This window comes from Vicugna pacos, chromosome 3, assembly GCF_048564905.1.
Source record: "Vicugna pacos chromosome 3, VicPac4, whole genome shotgun sequence".
Classification (NCBI taxonomy): Eukaryota; Metazoa; Chordata; class Mammalia; order Artiodactyla; family Camelidae; genus Vicugna; species Vicugna pacos.
Genome location: NC_132989.1, coordinates 46,693,064 through 46,713,969, shown reverse-complemented (window position 1 = coordinate 46,713,969; position 20,906 = coordinate 46,693,064). Strand labels below are relative to the sequence as shown.

Genomic DNA, 20,906 nt, shown 5'->3' with positions numbered 1-20,906 from the left:
AGCTAAATAAGCATCTGAAGAGCTCAGAGATGAGGAATCCCTGAATACCTTTGCTTAAATGATACACACCTAAGCAAAATGTTTATTTAGGAGATAATCCTTTTAATCATATATGGACTGCATCTTATTTACCTCTGTAGGCTCCATGTACTGACTTAGGGACATAGAAAATTGCTGTGGAATGAAAGGCAATCATTTTCATAATCACTTTGTGGCAGAATAGTTTTCTGCTTTCAATTCAATGCATTACTAAGACTTTTACCTCAAGATTAAGCTAAATACCTAAAAACAAAGGATAATATTTTTAATGTACTTTATTTGATTAGTTGTTATGAAAAACACTTACAAGACTATTTTTAAGTTGTCACATAATTGACTCTGCAGAAGAATGCTGATTACACAGAATTTGATTTTTTCAAATTTTCTTAAGTTTCCTTTAGATTTTGAAATGCCTCACACAATGACTATTACTAAAAAGCAATAAATACCTTTAATAAATGCTGATTGTGCATCTATTCTGAATGAGTAAATTTTTCAAGAAAGAGCCAAGTTGAAAGCTATCACATAATTTAAAGAGTAATGCAGGGTAATTTATAAAAATGTCACTAGAATTTACCATACTTGGGGAAAATGGAGTCTATATGATTTTACTTTTAAAGTATGTAAAAAAAATTAAAAGTGAATGGGGGAAGTGTCAAATTTTGAGCATTATCTGACACAAACTTAAATTATTGCTCCAATTTGTGAAAAATACTTAAATCTAAATAGGTTCTAATTTTAGCTGAAATAGTGCTTTCTATTTTGAAAGCAAAATATTTTTGATGGCCTATCTTTAAAAAAAATTTATTCTTGAAAAGTTACTGGGCAAGAGTCTTCTCTCACACCTATATTTAAGACCCTACGTAAACTAACCAGCAGCAACAAAGCAGTGCTGCTCTGTAGTTGTTTTCATTAGAAAGAGGTCTACTTTCAAAGGTTCTTGCTTTTTTCTCTCTCTTCTTTTTTAGAGAAAATTGGTTTATCATTGCTTATCTAAAAAACTACCCATTTTGCACATTTTTACACTATATATCTAACTTTCCATCGTGTGACTTTTACTTTCAGAACAAATCACATGTATACAGAAAATAAAATGTCACCCTTGAGAAGGGATCTGAATGCATAATGTTTCAAATAGTTTCTTAGAATCATTTTCCTTGATAAGTGAACAGTAGCATCTACAAAAGAAATTATGAAAATATTATAGTGACTAACAATACATTCTAGATGGGTGACAAGAAAAAAATTCAACATATTGCAGTTGCTATAACTGTTTAGGCAAATATTTAAATCTTAGCACATAAAGTCATCTATGTGGTTTTCAAAACTTAAACATGTCCATATAAAAAAGCATGGCTACATCAAATTTTCCTTAAAGTTGACATGCCCTGTCATAATGATAATCAGTACTTGGTACAAAGAACATGTGTTCCTCTAGAAAAGTGTTTTTAAGGTGTTACAATAGTTACCTGTCATTTATGATCCAGTTCAGGCAGAGATTGAGAGAGCTAAGATTTTTGCACCTCTTGACAATTTCCATCACGGTTTCATTATCCAGTTCAGTGATATGACGTAGGTCCAAGCTGGAAAGGTTTCTTAGCTAATGAGATAAATAAAATGAAAGATGAGAAAGATAAATGCTACATTCATTCTCAAAAATTAGAGTATAATTTATTATAGAGTATCACTGTACAATAGTCTAGAATCATTTAATTAAACTAAATGTTTAAATAATATTTTAATACTAAGTTAGTAATGAGGGCAGAAATCTACGGTGAATGTACAAAAGGCAACAAACATTAAAATCAAACAGACTTTATTAAGGCATCATAAAAATCAAAAGTTAGCAATCTAGTAGGTGGGGAAGCTGTAAAGTATATCACATTTATTTGATAGGATTATCCTCTTGAACATTATTCAATTTCAGATATTTATCTTCATGATTATAATGCCATTTTGTACAGGTTTTCTCATAGTTTAAAAAATAAAATATGAGTAAGTGTTTAATTCAGAGAAGTTTTGGTGATATTTTATCAATATACACCAAATTGTATTATCATGGATTGTGGGTTTCGCTGTCTGAAAAACAATTTAAAACACTGTTTAAGAAGTAAAGATTTTCTCCATGTACCACTTTCCCCATTTCTTCATTTTCTCTAATTCATTCTCTACTTGATGTTTCCTGTCTTCCCCTGATGTTTAGACTCCAAGGAAAATTAATAATATCATTTACACAAAAATGGTAGGATATTAATTATCCTCTTCAAATAAACTACATTTTAAATGAGGTATTTTTGCTTAATAACATGCAAAGAATTAATGTGTAACACCCCCGCCAAAGATGTCTATGCCGTAACATGCTACCTTATATGTCAAAAGAGACTTTGCAAATGTGATTAGTTATGGATTTTGAGATGAGCAGACTACCCTGTATTATCAGGGTGAACCCATCTAGTCATATGAACCCTTAGAAGCAGAGAAACTTTCCCAGCTAAAGTCAGAGAGATGTGATGGAAGAAGACACAGGGGATATTTGAATTGTCAAAGGGACTGAACCTGTCTTTTTTGGCTTTGTGTTGGAGTAAGAGGGCCGGGAGCCAAGGAGGCAGGCAGCCTCTAGAGCTGATAGCCAGTAAGAAACAGGGACTCCACACCTACAACTTTAAGGGATCGAATTTCCTCAAAAACCTGAAAGAGCAAGAAAACAGATTTTCTTCTTGATCTTCCAGAAAGGAACACAAGCCAGCCAACACCTTGATTTTAGCCTGGTGAAACCTGTGTTGAACTTCTGACTAATAAATGATGAGATAACAAATTTGTGCTGTTTTAAGCTGCTAGGTGTGTGGTAATTTGTTACAGGAGCAATAGAAAACTAGTACATGGTGTTTCCAGCGCCATCTGGGAGCTCTCCCAGGACGAGCCAGTCTTCTCTAGGCCAACCTCAAATCCTTCTGTTGGGGACAAGGTGAGTCACGCAGGAAGCTGACTGGAAGGTGTAACGTAACTGCCAAGGGCCTCAGAGCAGGAGCCCGCAGAGTCCCACCTGAGGGTCATGTGAGCTTTGACCCCAATAGAGGATAAGACACTGGCATCTCCGCTGCTGTAGGACCAGAGGGAAAGAAATACTTTAAAGCAGCACCATCCCAGAGAACTTTCTGCAGTGATGGAAATGTTCTCTATCTCTGCTGTCAAATACAGTCATCACGTCACATGTGGCTACTGGGCACTTGAAACATTACTAGGGTGAGAAAGGACCTGAGTTTTTTAATCTTATTTAGTTTTGTTTAGTTTACATTTAATTTTTATATCTGAATGCAGCTAGTGGCTACAGTGTTGGACCCCACGGACCCACACCCTAGTATAATTCCTGACCCTTGAGTATGGGCAGGACTTGTGAATACAATGAAATATCCTCCTTATAAAGAGAAGTAAAGGATTTTCGTAGCTATAATTTAAGATTTCTGACCAGCTGACATTAGGGAAGATAACTGAGGACCAAAGAGGTTTGAATAACTTATTTAAGTGCTAAGAATAGGGAGAAAGAAGATGGCAAATCTAAACTATTTTACAGACTTAGAAAAATCCAAAGATACCTTCTAAAACTTCTAAAACTAATGAAATAGCAAGAAGTAACAATTCCAGAAACTAGTTCCATGTGATAAAACTCTCATTCTAGTTTACTGACTCCAGAGCTTTTAGAAATCCTGCATCCAGACCCATTCCTCAGGGCAAGGTTGGTCAGATGATGACACTGGGTCACCTGTGGCTGATGCTGCCCTGTATTTATTGTCCATAATTGGAGCATTTTCACTCTTTCAGTAGAGCACAAACTCACATGAGGAAACAGCTTTACTTCGGCTCTCACATGCCAGCGTTCTATTGAGACTCGAAGAGTGTTTTACCCTCTGATTCAATTAAGGTTCATTTTTTCATGAGCTGACAGTCACTCACTATGCTTGAGTGGCCTTCCCTGTGACCGTACTGGCCAGTTCAAGCTTGAAATATGACAGTATCCAAAGGCAGGTCCAGGAGGCTAATTCCTTGTAACTGGCATCATTACAGGACACGTACTGAGCACCTCCACGGGAAGTGGCATTTTTATTCAGAACTCCACAAACAGCTCTGTCAAATCCATCATCTTCTTTCCCTTGCTATGGGAATTTCATAATAGTGCCCTCCAGTGTTTCATAAAAACCTACCTAAAATAATCCTTCATAGTCTGAAACAAATAATTACATTTAGGAAACTGACATTTTAATTAAACTTACTTTCCCTACAAATTCACAGGTAGTCTTGGGTTATACAAATCACAGAGGATTTGACTAAGGAAAGCCATACAACCAAGATCTTATAAATGCTTCGCCTCAATTTTTAAACATTTAGTAAGGTATTTTAAAAGAAACCCAAGTAAGAAAGTAGAATGTCGGTAATCAACCTTCAGTTTAATACTGCTTTTATTGGGAAAGCTATTACATATAGCCAATACAGGTTAAAGGCTAAAATTAGTCAGTGACTGGTATGGCTGTGTATGTACTTAAGTATAAAATGAGACACTAAAATGTTACCTAGGAAACACAGACTTGGAGGATTATAAAAAGACCTCAAATGGCTTCCAAATTTTCTTAAGACTCTGGAAAAATTAAAAATGAAACAAAACCCTCAAAATCAATTGTGCAGGTTGACTACAGTGGATGAAACAACATAAGAGGACACACAGTACCTTGGCAAAGACAGCAGGGATGTTTCACTGTTTCAGACAAACAAGGATAATTTACGTGAAGCCAGTTAGAGGTGATAGTTTTTGAAAAGAATAAAAACTTCTGTATAGTTAAATGTGTTCAAATGTCAACTAGCACCTAGATTACTTCTTGCCAGCGCTGCCTTCACTGTAGGTTCAGAGCAATCGGTTGTAATCTTTAGGGAGCAGAAGTCATTGGTTAAGGCTGCTAGGGCCACAGATCGGTGACACACACTCATCTACAAATCACGTGTCAGGCTGCCAGGGTGGAGATCACGGGAGATCAAACGCACGGGGACACAGAAGGACCAGAGAAAGGCATTTATAAGAAGACTGATGAGAGCCACCTATTAAGGACAGAGAGGGAGACACAAGAGAAAAGGGGGAGGCTGCGGTACAAGCTGTGAAGGGCAAAACTAGACATACTAGTAACTAGTAAAGAAACTGAGATGGCTAGGAATGGAAAGGGGCAGAGAGGGAGGGAATTCCTGTCCCCTAGCACAGGAAATCCTCGACACCTTGACAGGTTCTCTTACCTACATTTAGAGAAGAACCTGGCTGGACAACAGAGAGGACAAGGAGCATCCCTTCTGCTCACCAACTAGACTGAACCTCAGCCTGGCCAAGGCTGGCACTGGAGTGTGGAAAGAGTAGTAACAGCTAGGTAAGTCACATTCAGGACATCAGGCAAATCCTTCCCGGCACCTCACAGAACTGAGAACCACAGGGTGGAACTGAAAGCTTTTAAATAGCCTCAGAGCCTGGCAGAGACAATAAAAATTTCTAACCATGAAATAGGACTTGCAGGGTGTTGAATTCTTATCAGACCCACAGTAGCTACCATGTTAATTCTCTGGCACCTTCTCAATGGGTTCTTTCCAACCACTGTCTTCTTAATCACACTGGGCTGCTGTCTCTTTGCTTTACTTCCAAATCCAAGGCCTGGTTGGTTCTGCCATTCTCCTACCGGATCTGACATCTTGCACCATTTTCTTCTCATCCCATTTTGCTTTCTAGGACACTTTACTGCACTGCTTCTCCTCAGAGCTGTCCCTTCTAACCCCTTCTTGCCACATTACCAGCCAGACAGTGATTCCTTAAATAACTTTGAACAGACCTCTCACCTTCTCTGAAATCTCTAGGGAACAAAAACATTTCAACTGTAGAAAGGAATCCCAGAGTCTGCGTGGCCAGGCCCTTCATTTTCCATCCCTTTCATTCCCTGACATCTCTTAAGACAGCTCAAAGCTCTTTCCCCAGGTTTTGAGGAGCTGTTCTCACTGTGCTCAGAGAGCTGTACTCATTATGTAAGACTGATCTCACTTCCTGATTACTTGACAGCAGAAAAATTAGTGAGTCTTAGAAACATAATGTACTTAATACAAATTATTAACCAGGCAGTCACCAACATAACTATGCCCTTTAGACAGAAATCATCAATTGCAACAGCTACCGAGGGACCAGGGGAGCAACTTCTCCTTCCTGCTACCTGGGAGTCCCCTCTTTGTCGTCCCCATCACTACACCTTCCCTCTCCTGTTTCCCTCCTCCTCTCCAACCAGCTCTTCCTGGGCTGTGTTGCTTAGGACCAATTTTTTACTGCAGACATTTGACATCTAATGCTTGGGCTGATCTAAATCTAGGTCTCCAGTGCAGCAGTTGTGTTGCACTTTCATTCATTCATTCACACGTATTTAAATGTTTCCTGAGCACTGGCTCTCTACCTAACCTTGGCTGCCCATTAGGATCATATGGGGAACCTTTGAAAAAATACTAATGAGCAGGTCCCATCCTTAGAGGTTCTGATTTAATTGGTTTGGGGTAAGACCCGCCATTCTTATTTCTGAAAATGATATCCAGCTGACCTCAGCCTGAAAAAGAAAACACTTCCTTAGTGCAGAGCGATTGATATTTAAATCCAGTTACTGAAAGTGTAAAAATAATTTATAAAGCTCCTCTTCAATCACTAAAAAAAGAATGCAGGAGATATTATTCATATAGTCAGTAACTATATATTGGGTATCCATTACATGCCAGAAAATATTCCATCTGCTAAGAATAGAGCAGTGAACAAAACAGACAAAAATCCCTGTCAGTAGGGTGCTAGTTGGAAGGGGGCGGTAGAAAAAAGTAAGTAATAGAATAAGTAAGCAAATTATATAGTATGTTAAAAGGTGTTAAGTACTACAGAGAAAAAACAAAGCAAGACAAGGCAGATGGAAAACAGGAGCAGGAAGGAAGACGGAGTGCCATTTTAAATAGGCAGTCAAGAATGCTCTCATTGGAAATATATGAGCAGAAGTTTGAAGGAGGTGAGGGAGCAAATAAAACCATGCTAATGTCTGAGGCAAGAGTTACTGTAAAGGTCCTGAGATGGGAACAGGCCAAGCGTTTGGAGGATTAGTAAGGAGCCAGAGGTGCTGGAGCAGAGTGAATAGAAGGAAAACTAATTGCAGACAAGGCCAAAGAGATGAGCAAAGAAGAGAAGACCGTACAAGGCCTTGTAGGCCAAAGTAAGGATTTTTGCCTTTGCTCTGAGGAATCTGGAAATTTGGTGAGTTTTAAGCAGATGTGTAACATGATCTAACTTACATTTTTAAATGATTATTCTAGCTTCTTTGTGGGTCTAGACTAGAGGCAAAGGTAGAAAGAAGCAGAGAGAGGCTATACTGAATTAATCCAGTCAAACAGTATCAGTGACTTGGACCACAGTGATAGTAGCTGGTAGTGGTATGAAGTGTTCAGATTCTGGATATATTTGAAATTAGAATCAACAGAATTTTTTGACAACTTAATTATGGAGCACGGGAGAAAAAGAAGAATCAAGGATGATTCCAAGGTTTTTGGTTTGAGCAACTGGAAGGTATTACTGCAGTTAACTAAGATGCTTTGGGGACAGGTCGGGAGAGAGTTTGATATTGAATATACAATGTCTGAGATGCCTGTTAGATATCAAAGGAGAGATGTCAAATAAATGTGGGATTCATCAGCACAGAGCACATTTACACTTCTAAACTTAAAATATAAAAGTATTAATTATACATAAATGTACTAAATTTATTAAGTTGGCTAGGTACAATCATAGTCACCTTACAATTCATAGTTAAAAAATTATTGATTAATTGATTAAATTATTTTGCAGGCATACACATACATAGTAATTAAAAATAATATATAATAGGCCAGCACGATTCTAAAAACAAAACAAAACAAAACAAAAATGAACAGGACTAGTGTCCCAAGCCACCTGGGGTAGTTATAAGCCTGGCTTCATTTCCTATCAAAGCATAATTCAGCCTTCACAGCTCCAGTACACATCTCTGTCAAACTCCCCAGGATACCCACAGTGAGAGACTCTACCCTCTGTACACCTGCCGATGTTGCTTATTCTCCCATCACAGTCTTAAACACGCTGCTCCATAATTCAATCTAATTAAGTATATGTTTCTCCCAAAAGAGTCAAAGGTAAACTACCGCAGGTCAGGGACCACACCTTATTTACTTTTGTGTCACCAGCGCCTCACACAGTACTAGGTGCAGTAAATGCAATTATTAAATGCTGATGGCTGAATGAGTACATCTGAAATCAGGATCAAAACTTTAAAGATAATTTCATTGATTTAAGTTTCCATAAACCAGGTCTCTGTTCTTTTAACTGTATCAAATGAAGGACATACAACTCTGAAGATACATGTTTCTAAAAGTGATATATTTGAATATTAAATAATGAAAAGCATTAAATAACTTTAAAAAACCCAACATCCTCATTCCACACAATTAAAGGTCATTTTAGAACAAGAAGCATAATCAGTTCTCTATTTTCATATTTGTTCTTAAAACAAAGAATTTTTTTAAAAAAAAAAGCCTCTGTAAGTTTTCAGAGTTTTGATGTGTGTGGAAGGAATTTTGAGTAGTTCACCAAAAATTTTAATCACTGTCTTCTGCTGCAGAAATGTGCATTTGTTAATTGGATTCCTGCTTCTTCATACACCAATTCAGAATGGATGCTCCACTCCCCTCTTCCACTCTGGCAGGCAGCATAGTCTCTAATTGACTTTTTTCCTGGGACTTTTCTTTCCACCAAATCCCTTTCTTTTCTCCATAGAAGCTTTCTAGAGCTCATAACAAACTACAAACAGCACTTAGAGTTAGCAGCACTAAGCAGCCCTGTCACTTTTTTTTACCCAGCAGGAGCTAAGAAACAGAATTTCTCTTCAATTAAAAAATAAAATATTCACACTGTTTAACTTAAATATGAAAAAAAATCAAAGTTTAAATAAATTAAGGGTAAATTAAGTCAAATGTGAGCAAGCAAGGAGCAATTACTTCATCTAATTGGAATGGCTGTGCACTTCTCTTTCATTTCCTCATAGTAAGTTCACAGATCTATTAAAAAAAAAAAAAGACAGTTCATGGAATTTTGAACCCATCTCAGTCACTTGCATCCACAAATCACACTTCAGTGTGTCAGAAGTTTTGGAAATATATTCCAAGTAAGTTTTACAACCTTATTTTTACAAATAGTAAGATAACTGAAATGCCATTAGCCCAAGACAAAAGCTTGTCATATCTAAGCCAAGCGACCTGTACACTGGCCTCTTGATCTTACACTATTAAAGCCAAACAGTCAAATTATTCCATTCTTTACTTCTAAATGTATAAAACTGAAAACAAAGAAATGACATTAATGATTTTTAATTTTAAAAAATTCTGGCATATATTTTTATTTTCTGGCATTCATAAAATGTTACAGAAATGGTGTACCTACTTCTCTAAAAGGAAATGTCTTTCCTTCTGGTTTAGAATATGCAATTGATTTCTTTCTTTCTGGTTTAGAATATTCATCTTCACATGGAAGATCTCACAGCCTTACATTCTCATTTCTAAGCCTCAGTCTAAAGTCAAAATTCAGAGTGAAAAATGCCCAAAAGTTAATTTCAGAAATTAGTCTTTTTAATCTGTGACCAGGTAGTGTTTAGAGAGTGTGAGCCAAAAAGCCCTGAGACACAATGATAACCACCAGCTGAGCCACTTCCCATTTCCTGGCCTCCCATACACCGGAAAAAGATTTACTAACACATGGAAAAACATCAGGGCCCGTCAACAGGTATATGCAGCTTCTCTCTGGGGCTCACCCAATAGGTCGGGGGCACCCTGAGTCATTCCGGAAGAGAACGCCCAAACTAGGCATTCATCAGCAGCTTTCTCTCCTCTCAACCTCCAAGACATTTTCATGAGAAGAAACATCCCAAAACATATATATAAATCTTCCTCCTACCTTCCCCACTGAAGTCCCCAAATAAAGCCCCAAATATCCCTTCCAGTTGGAAGACAAATTTGATATTAACAACCTAAAAATCAATCACACCACTCCTACTAGTGAGAAAGAAAAACATCAGGACGCACATTTGGAAAAAACACTATTTCTTTCGCCATCTTCATTTCTGGCATTGTACTCGATTTAATTATTCACGGTATTATCCAAGTCCTCCAATCACCTATGATATTGAAAGAACGAACACTTTCCAGGGGAGGAAAATATTGGAAGACTTAAACTTTATAAAAAGCATGTAAGGATTTATACTCCAAATCCAAATCAGGAACTCTCCAAACTCTGAATCAGATCCCATTTGTTTTATTTAGTTTTACCTTCGTTCAACGACAGTTCCAAGAAGCAACAGCATTTGGTTTACAATATATTTAAATTTGGAACTGACAAGCCACACTCAGTGCTAAGAGCTGCAAGTTAAGGATCTAAAATTCTGGGCTGATGACCGTGCTACAGGCTAGTCATCAATGAGAAACTGCATCCAGGAAGATCTTTATGAAGTTTTCCTTTATATTAAATAATGCAGTGCATGAAATTACATTATCATTAAAGTAGATAATGCAAAGGCTTTGAAAATGAAGTGCATAAATTATATAACTTTGATTTATCTATTAAAGCACTACTTTCTGATACAGAGAACTATCCTGTTTTCTCAACCAATTCTGCACATCTGTGAGTTAAAGAGCTTCAGCCAATTGAGGTGAAACTTTAAATAACAATATTTAGGGCACATTTAACTTCAAATATCAAAATTTATGATTTACTTTAATATTATGTACTTTCGGTCACTTATCCCTTTCCACATTAACAAAAAGAATGACCAAGATTTTTGAAAATTAAAAAATAAACAGAAGTACTGACATGATAGCACATTATATTTTAATTGTCAGTCAAAACTATCCAAGATATAACTTAAATTAACTGGTAACTCAATAACTAGTTCAACTAATTATCAGTAACTCAAATAACTAATTCACAACAATTCACTTATTTAGTCTAATATTTTTCTTTACATTTGCCTCTGTGAATTAATGTTATTCATTACAGCACTGAGAAACATTTAAATTCTACTCTTTCTAGGAGCGTGTATAAAAACTATCTTTCTAATTAAGCAGCTAGACCTCTATCCTTTTTTTGGGACTCACTATGGCCTTGTAGCTTCATGATTCTTAACTGTCACATAGCTAGCTGCCTTGGTCTCTCTAGTTATAGCTTATCTAGATCCAGGACAGAACTATGGCTAGTATATAGTCTAAGGAATGGTCAAGTCTAATTTAAATGTTACATTACATGCAATTCTCTGCTTTGTGCTTTGATCCCCACTGTTACAAGACTCTGAGGGGAAATAAATAGGAGTGCTATTCTCTTAGATGTACTCTCATGTAAGAAACTCTGAATGACGCCAAAAAGGAATATGTATTAGGGTCTCACTAGGAAAACAGAAACCACTAGAAGTATTTATTAAACTACATAAAGAGAATTTCATTAAGGAAAGTGGTTATTCTGATCAAATAGAATCTGAGAAGACAAAGTGGACAGCTAATGTAATGTAAGTAAGAGGCCATGAGCATCCCAAAGCTAGAGAGACAAAAAGAAGACAGTGTTACTGCAACCCACAGGCTATGGTCTTCCAACACCAGCTAGAGTGGAAGGAGATCTGTCCAGGAATGGAACCGTGGAGGACATAAAGCTGTTGCCAGAGAGAGAGAGAGAGAGAAATACCATAGCTTCTCCCTACCCTTGGCCTTCCTGCCTCCCACTAAATGCAGCCTGCAGAATGAAGCCCCCTATAATACAGAAGAGAATGCTCAGACAGAAGAAAGGATTTGAGGGTAAACAGACTTAGGACTAGCATAAAGCCAAAAAAAAAAAAAAAAAAGGGAGAGAGAGAGGGGAAGGGGGAGCCACCTTCCAGCAATGAAAAGTAGTCAGTCTAATGGGAATTCATTATCACAAGCCAGAAGTGGGAATAACTACCAGAGTAGTCCGGCACCTGGCCTGAGAAACCCAGGGTGCTAATGAACTTTGTTTCTTCTTTGAGCCAGATGAAAGCTGTGAAAGTATCCTGAGCTGCTTTCTGCTTTCTCAGGCACAGGGGCATTGTTTCCTTTTTAAAGATCCAAGATTGATAGCCAATCACATGCTGAAAAAGTACCTCTGATCAAACATAATAACCAAGCATTTCCACCAGTGAATATAACAGAGAAAGCTCCAGTGGGAAGCTTTTTCTAAGAAAAAAATATTGATGGCCAATCATCCCACTGGGATACCATCAATTGAAAGGAAGTCTACGGTACGGGAAGCAGCTCTGTTCTTGATGGTTTTGTAAATACACTGTGATCAACAGCTTTTGTGCAAATACCCATGATACCTCCCAGCTGCAGAACAAACATATGAGGAGCTCAACTGCCTTTAGTCAATGGACGCTATTGGACTCTATTATCGGGCCAGTGTGTCTGGAGAAGAGGGAGCTCAGAACCAAACTTTATTCCAAAAATTATTATGAAAAATAATGAGTAACAATATGTAGGCCCAAATTCTGGTTAAATATTGACAGTCTAAGCTAAAATTTCAGAACACACAGCCCTACTGTTGCACAGGTAACTCTGGACTAATAGAGTTACCATGGAAATGAATTCCTTATTTTCAAAGAATGTGACTACAATAAAGATACAATATAATTTATCTTCCCCTCAGTATCCAGGAGCCCCTTGGGTCATCATTATGAACATCGCACAATGTTAAACAAAATTGTAAAGAAAAATCTGATTATTCAGATTCTGTATGATTAGTGATTGACACTGCGGGTGTGCACTGTGTTTAAGTCTGTGTGTAAATGAATATATAATATGTACATATGTAGGCACTTCCCTGTGGCTGACAAGATCTGCCCAGGTACAGTGACAATACTGCTTAAATAAGACAGTTGATTAATTGGTAATAAAACACTAGTAAATATTTTATAAATGTTCAAAACTACTGAGCGAATATAACTGTCAATGCTTTTAATCAATTGAATATTTTTTAATATTCTGTAACTCTGTAATTCTCTATAAATGTTTACTTTAAATTAATAAATGAGATCTCCCTACTTTTCTCCCTCAGTAGTATACTTCCTCATTAAGTTACATTATAACTTATTCTCGTTAAGCCCTAAATCTGGTTTCTCTAATTCAGGTAGATTGTTCTGTCAATTTAGAGATGGTAGCTCATCCGTACCTGGTATCACTATTTATGTATAAACCACAAGACTGAATGAGGTAGATTCACAGAGATCCTTAAATAAAATTTTTGTCACAAAACAGTTTGAATCAATCTGAAAGTCTAAAAGAGTATGAAAGCAGTATCTCCTAATGTCTTTCTTGGATAAAGACTGACCTCATGTGTTAGAGATCAGATAAATAAAGTTGAAATTCTTTTTACAGGAATATTTGCAACAAAAACCACAATTTATAAACAATAAGTCTGTGACGAAAAATCAAGGAGTGAACTGAGGATAACATAAGCAAAGTAAAATAATACTTAAAGTATAAAGCCAAGATCCAAGAAAAGCCCTTTCAAAAAATGGCCACTGTCCTCATTTTATATTTATATATTTATATTAAAGCCTGAAGCAATCACTTTATCTAAGGATAGATGTAACAAAGAAATTCATTTGTTCATTTTACTTGTTAGAACTTTCACAAAATGAGTCATTTGAAAGATGAATTCATTTATTTTACTAATGTCACACTGAAATATCCTGCTTTTGTAGTTGCTAAAATGAAAATGTAGCATAAATACATATTACAAGAATAGGAGTAACAGAGTTATAAAACAGAAAAAGAGTAGTCTCACTGAACAGATATTACTGACTTAACAGAATTAAAAAAAATAAATGTGATCAATTGCTACAGCTTATGTAGACCTTGCCTATAATAATTTAGAAAAATAAAAATCAAAGTCACTAATTTGTGCAATAACAATAAGGTACAAAAGTATATTCTTTGGATTCAGTGTACTGCTATGGTGTTTTTTTAATAATTTTATTAAAAATACTATTTTAGCTGTTCATTGTGTCAAAGGGTAAAAAAATAAAACCAAACCATGAAGAGCAAACAGTTATTAATCTTAACATTCAGCACTGGCACTCAGGTACAAAGGAGGATCATAAAGTTTTTTCACCAAGATTTATTTTCATGAAAATTATTTTACATTTTTATTTTAATGAAAGAATGTGAGTGGATTAGGACTAAAGAGTTATAAGGAGCTTTTATACATAATGATGAATGTTTTTCTAATTATTTTATTTATTTATATTATTTTTCAAATGCTTCTTTAGTGTGTACCAAGCTCTCTTCCTTTACAACTCTAGAGGTTGGCAGATGCTCTTATTACCCCCACTTTACAGATGAGAAAACTGAGGCTAAGAGAGTAGGTGATTTTCCTAAGATCATACAATCAACAATCCTAGCTTTGATGACAGCAGTAAATGGCTTGCTGTCCGTTGCAAACTTCTAAGAAAAAATCAATTAATGGATCACTAGACCTAGACAATCATCCTCTATATTCTCAACACCTGGTTTTTGGCTAAACTTTAATTCCTGGAAAGTTTAAAAGAACCAAAAACATGGTCATCCTGTATAAACACCTCTTCATAGAACTCATAGTACTGTTCATACTCACTAGGAAATATTTCAGAGCTGAATAAATTTAAGAACCACATATTTTCTACATCTCAAAATATCACTCAAGTACCTATAATTAACCAGGAACAAATGAAATGATAAACTATAAATTAGCAGCAATATCACTCCTAAAGTAGCAAACTTATACGTTGTTCCTTTAGAATAAGACATTCTAAACTGATCTGTTGTTTGGAAATTTAAAAGGCAAGAAAGTTCATCTTCCATTTCTAGTCTCTGAATAAACATGAAAAGGAAGACGAAAATTGAATTAGCTGCATGAATGAACATCCTTCCAGTTACTTATGTTAAATTGACTGAAAAAAATCAATTTTGTTTTTCTTTAGAAAATATTTCACATTTTCAACCATAAGCACTTTTAAAATATGTGTTTTTTAAAAAGTTCTTAAATATGATTACAGTCCAAGGAAATACCTGAAATTTGGGCTTTTTTTTAGCTGTTACCTTCCCCCCCAACCTCTGTTTAAAAACAAACACAAACAAACATAAAAAAACCTCAACCAAACCATACCTGACATAGCCCAAGAATTCAGTCTTTGTTTATAAACTGAATAACTGAAGCAACAATAAGATCTAAGATGGCATCAGAATTAATATTATTAATTAATAAACACTCACAAATTTACAATTTATCAATTTTCCTAAAAAGGAAATACATCTACTCCTAAGTTATAACAAATATGATTTTTATATAGCAAATAATAAAAATAAACTTGTCAAAAATTCTTCATCACTTTCCTTAATAGCCATTTAAAATAATATCTTCCTAACTACTGGTTGAAATCACTTGAACTGATGTAAGTCAGTTCCCAATGGACCGTGGCATTAAATTCATGAACCCACAGCATTTCTGAGGTTTGCACTCCAACTATATATAAAAATAACACGCCACTTTGACATTTCAGACTCCTCTGGCCTATCTGTTCAACTGATTTTAAATTAATATATGTTAATATATAATTATTAATTATTATCCTGAGCATTTTCTGTTATTATTATTGCATCCTTAAAAAGTATGATACTGAATAGAATGATTTTATCATGTCATATTAATATCAACATTTTAAACTTTTCAACCCCTTAAAAGCTTTTATATTATTATGGAAATTTTCAAATATATAAACAAAAGTAATGAGAATCATATGATGAACCTCCATGTCCTATAAACCACCTGAGTTATCTATACTTCACTATTTTTGTTTTCTTTATTGGCCTACCACTTTTCTTTTTCCTTTTTATCCCCTTTGTAATACTTCAATACAAATTCCTAACATTGTGTCTTTTCACTAGCAAATACTCAAGTATGTATCCCTTACTGATAAAGTTTTTAAAATATAACAAATATTTGGTAGCATTCACCAGTGAAGCTATCTGGGAATGAAATATCATTGGAAGGAAGGTTTTTAACTACAACTGTAATTTCTTTAGGAGATAAAGGAGTATTTAGGAAAGCTATTTCTTCTTGAGTTAGCTTTTGTAGTTTGTATCTTTCAAATAAATTTTCCATTTCACCTAACTTGCTGAATTTAGAGGCACAAAGACAGCCATAATATTCCCTTGTTATCCTTTTAGTATCTGTAGAATCTGTAGTTACATCACTCCTCTGAGTCATGATATTGGCAATTTCCCTTTCTCTTTTAATCAGCCTGAGTAGAGATTTATTTATTTTTTATCAAAGAACCAGTTTTGTCTTTCATTAATTTTTTGTTTTCCATTTCATTGATATCTACTTTATTATCTCCTTTCCTCTGCTTACTTTGAGTTTAAGTTGCCCTTTTTTTCTCAAGTTTCATAAGGTAGAAGCTAAGGTCATTGATTTGCGACTCTTCTTTTACAGGTGTTTAGAGCTATTTAAAGTGAGTGTGTTAGCAGCATCACACTAAATCTGATGTGTGGTGTTTTCAAACACAGTTCAAAATACTTTCTAACTTTAATTTCTCTTTTGATCTCTTCTTTACTTATGGGTTATTTAGGATTGGATGAGCAAGGGAGAGCATCTACTGATCTCTGGGGTTCTCTATGCAATGCTTTCCATTCTGGTACTCTGTTCTCCAAAATCTGGCTGTCTTGGTCTCCCTGGACTTTCTGTTCTGTCTCAACTCAGATGGTCTGCTGAGTTTTGCCTGGGTTCCTCCTCCAGGTACTATGAGTAGAAACTCTTTCAGTGCACTAGGTGAAGGCAAGTATACGGCTCCTCTTGTTTCTCATATCTCAGGAACCACTGTCCTTGGTTGTCTGATATCCAGGGTCTTCAAGACCATTGTTTCATGTATTTATCATCTATTTGTTTGTTTGTTTGTTTCAGGGAAGACAGTAAATCTGATCCTTATTACTCCATCTGAACTGGAAGAAGAAATCTGGTTTGGTTTTTTTTTTTATAAATCATTAAAAACTCATGACTTTATATATTTGATTTGTGTTAATCCATTGTAGCCATCTTCCTTTTTGATGCTCAAAGTATCCCAGCTTAGGCAAGGGGGAGGCACTTTGTGTTGGCTTTTGGGTCCTTTGATGTGTTCCTAGTAGTCCTTTAGTGGCAAATGATATTTAAGCACTACAGTCTAGATGCTATGATTTAACTATGTATTTGCATTTGGTGAACTTTATTTTGAAAAGTAGGAAGGAGAGCAAGAGTGCAAGATAGAAATATTTTGCACTTAGAAATAGGTAATCTGCAGTGAAAAGAACACACCTGTGTTGGAGGACACTCAATTCTGCCAGATACAAATCATTAACATTCTCAACTGTTAAAGAGACAGCTAAAAAGCTCTTATCATTGCTTCCTAAATATGGATCTCTACTTTTCCAAACCCACTCCAGTAAAGTTGACTTTATCTTCTCAACCTGTGTGCATCCAGCCTTAGCTATTTCTGGAGTCTCATTTACATAGTCATAACAGCTAACTAGGAAGGTCTCCTACTCCAATACTGTTTGGTATTAGCAGAGTCTATCTGAAGATTAATGGTGTGTCATCAATAAATATTGCAAAGTCACAGTCCAGCCAAGACTGAGAGCATCAAAATAAAGTCCAAGAGACCACAGTAATAGAATATCAGTATTTTTCCATTTATTCCCAATGTTCTGTCTTCTTGCCCTTGATTTAACCAACGAAGGTGTCACAAATCCCCAATTTTCCCTTCTAAATTACTAAAGACTTGACATTCCTTACTTTCAGTGACAGACCTTTATGGTCTCTTTCAGGTCAATGACTCTTAACTTCAGAGATTGGTCTGGGTGTAAGAAACTCTCAAGATAGACCATCTAATACAGGGACATCTCTTCATAGACAGGAAACTAAGGCACAGAGATTTTATGGCACTTGCTTCCATTAGCCAACTTAGAGCCAGAGACTTAGTAAATTAATAAGTTGGAGAGATTTTCTAAATCATATAAAATTAAATATATTTAGACTGATAGCTTTCAATACTCTGTATCTTATATCTCCCTAATCATTTATTCAAAAATTATATACCATGATACTTATTTAAACCTGTGCACCATGATGATAAGGGTAACACAACTTTCTAGGAGCATTTATACATTTACAAACATTTTCTGAATGTAAATTACATTTTGTGTAATGTCAGTATAAAAACACTGTAAGAATGCAAATTTTTTTTTAAAAAGCTTTTATTTTACTAAAACTTGAGTCTACCTTTGGTTTTCAAGAGATAAAACAATGAAAACAGCTTTGCAAAAGTTATGCCTGTGTAAAATGCTACCTTGCCTTTACCTGAATCCATGAAACTAACCAATACTATACCACAAACCAGTCTTCTTATCAAAACAAAGGCTGTGCTGAGCAACAAAGATGGTCCTCACAATGCTGTGGACCAGCTTTGATGTGAATCCAGGAGACTCTGACTGCTGACAGGCCAAACTACCAATCCTGGTATTTAATCTTCAGAATAATCTCAGCAAATTAAGCCTTCCAAAGCAGACATTTGCTATAGCTGCTATTTTGTCACAGAGAATAATTCTGATCTTTTAAGTACCAGTGTACCATAAATTTCTGGCCATCTCAAAATGCTCAGGGAAGCACTTACTGATCTAATAAGTCTTGTTTTGTCTTTAATGAGTACAATTTCGAGTGATCGTAAAAATCCCACATATGGTCATTATAACACTTGTTGTGCGCAATCTGTTCATCCAAAGGCATTTCTACTCTACACTATAAACAGCATTAGATGTGACTGGAAAAACATTCATCTACCAAAATGTTCAGGCCAAGGTTATGGAAAATGAATAAAAAATTATGGTTACATATGGTCTCGGTTACACGGAGATGTTTTGATAGAGCAATAATAAAGAAAAACATGCCTCTCCTCTGTTAGCTCTAGGTTCTGATCCTCAAAATACAATTAAAGCTGATCAGTCATTTAAGATAGAACAATCACAGGCTCTGTTTCAGATATACTAGACGAGGACAGTGACTTGATATGTTTTTCTCAAAGTCTGCTCTGATTCTGAGGCAATTTAGATATTGGAGAACCTATTTTAATATTAGTAGCTAAAGTTTACTTAGCACTTACTGTGATCTCGATAGCGAGGCAAGCACCTTGCATATATTACTTCAATTAATACCCTGAAAAATAATTTGCCTGCTTGGCAGAGCCAAGATTTAAACCTGAGCTGCCAACAGAGCCCAGGCTCCTACCCACTGTGCCTCATCGCCATAGCCCGAGGCAACTTGTAAACATTTGCTCTTTCCCCAGGAGGAAAGAAAAACATTATTTGCCACTAAATTGTAAGCTTCAAGAGACCTAAGGAGACCAAGTCTAAGGAGACTAGGGATCTTACCTATTTTATTTCTGCCTTGTGCTGCTAACCCATCAGTTTTCTAATAGTAGTGAAATGAAGGAAGGTCGAATACAAAGGTTTCTCAGTTATTAAATGGAAAAGGTAAGACAACACCCATAGTACTTAGGAGACTACGTACTATATGATACAGTTAAAATGTATACAGTGACAAATTTCAGATAATATACAGGCAAATTTTACAGTAGCCAGTTTTCCAAAACATGTATATAAGAGTTAGCTCCTAATTGTTTTAGAGTTCTGAAAAGCAGCAGAGATGATGCATAAGGGTAAGAGATTACAAAGGAATGGGCATTTTCATTATTGCTGAAGTATGAGATTTCCTGTATTTTGTATATAAGTAAACTCTCTGAACTGTAAAGTTAATTTTTTATATACATTCCCTTCTCTTTTCACCTTAACACATTCAGCTTAATCATATGCACTGATCATAGTCACTTCTTAAAGCCAAATGCTCAGAAATCTAAAGATATATGACCAGTGAAAACTTTATAATCAAAATATCTTCTAACACAATACATTAATATCAAAATAATTCCTGTACTTACATCAGTTTCCTTAAGGGGTGTGTGTGTGTGTGTGTATAAAAATAGTCATTAGCAAATGAAAAAGCAAAAAGTAAGTTTCTTGTTTAAATGAGTGTCCCATTTCAGAAAGCACAGATATTGTATTGTTGCCTTACTTTTAACTTTAGCAAACGCTACTCACACTTCTATAAAGATCTGACTATTCCTCATTCAAGTGTGTTTACCCCTGCTAGGGCAGTGATAAAAAATGATACTCAGAAACACTAAGGAGATGTAGCCATGGTACCCACCTTGGTTAGATGAATGACTCCTTTAGAAGTAACTGAACAACCCATGAAGCCAACATACTGAAGTTCAGGACAGTGCTCAGCAAATGCTTTCACAGACTGATCTGTCACCTAGGGAAGAAGTGTGAACAAAGTTAGTCAACCTGGCATTACAGTGAATTTAAGGATTTGGCTACTGCAAATTCCCTCAGCTTTACCTTGCATCATTAATATCTCCCTTTCCAATGGATCATTTGAATCTGTATACAGACATGCTGCAATGTCTCCTGTGGTTTTTTTTTTTTTTAAATCCTTCCTCGACTCCAGGTCCTCTTTTATCACCCCATGTTTGATCACTTCTTTAAAGAAAATGTCTCAGAGATGTAAAGCAATCTACCTCTACTTCTTCATCTCTCTCAATATATATTTGTATTGACATAATTCACACATATCAAAAGGAACAGTCCAGTGGTTTAGTATATTTACAAGTCTGTACAACTATCAC

The 20,906-nt window shown here is 35.7% G+C and overlaps 1 protein-coding gene across 2 annotated transcripts in view; it reads right to left on the bottom strand.

The window, feature by feature from the left end:
* FBXL17 (F-box and leucine rich repeat protein 17) overlaps nt 1-20,906 on the bottom strand; it is a 433,532-nt gene that overhangs the window by 277,416 nt on the left and 135,210 nt on the right. For both annotated transcript variants that reach the window (XM_006207989.4, XM_072958311.1), the window contains exons 5-6: nt 20,426-20,533; nt 1,509-1,639 (exon numbers count right to left, since the gene is read on the bottom strand). In XM_006207989.4, the coding sequence (XP_006208051.2) occupies nt 1,509-1,639; nt 20,426-20,533 (239 nt within the window). The remainder of the gene's footprint in view (nt 1-1,508; nt 1,640-20,425; nt 20,534-20,906) is intronic.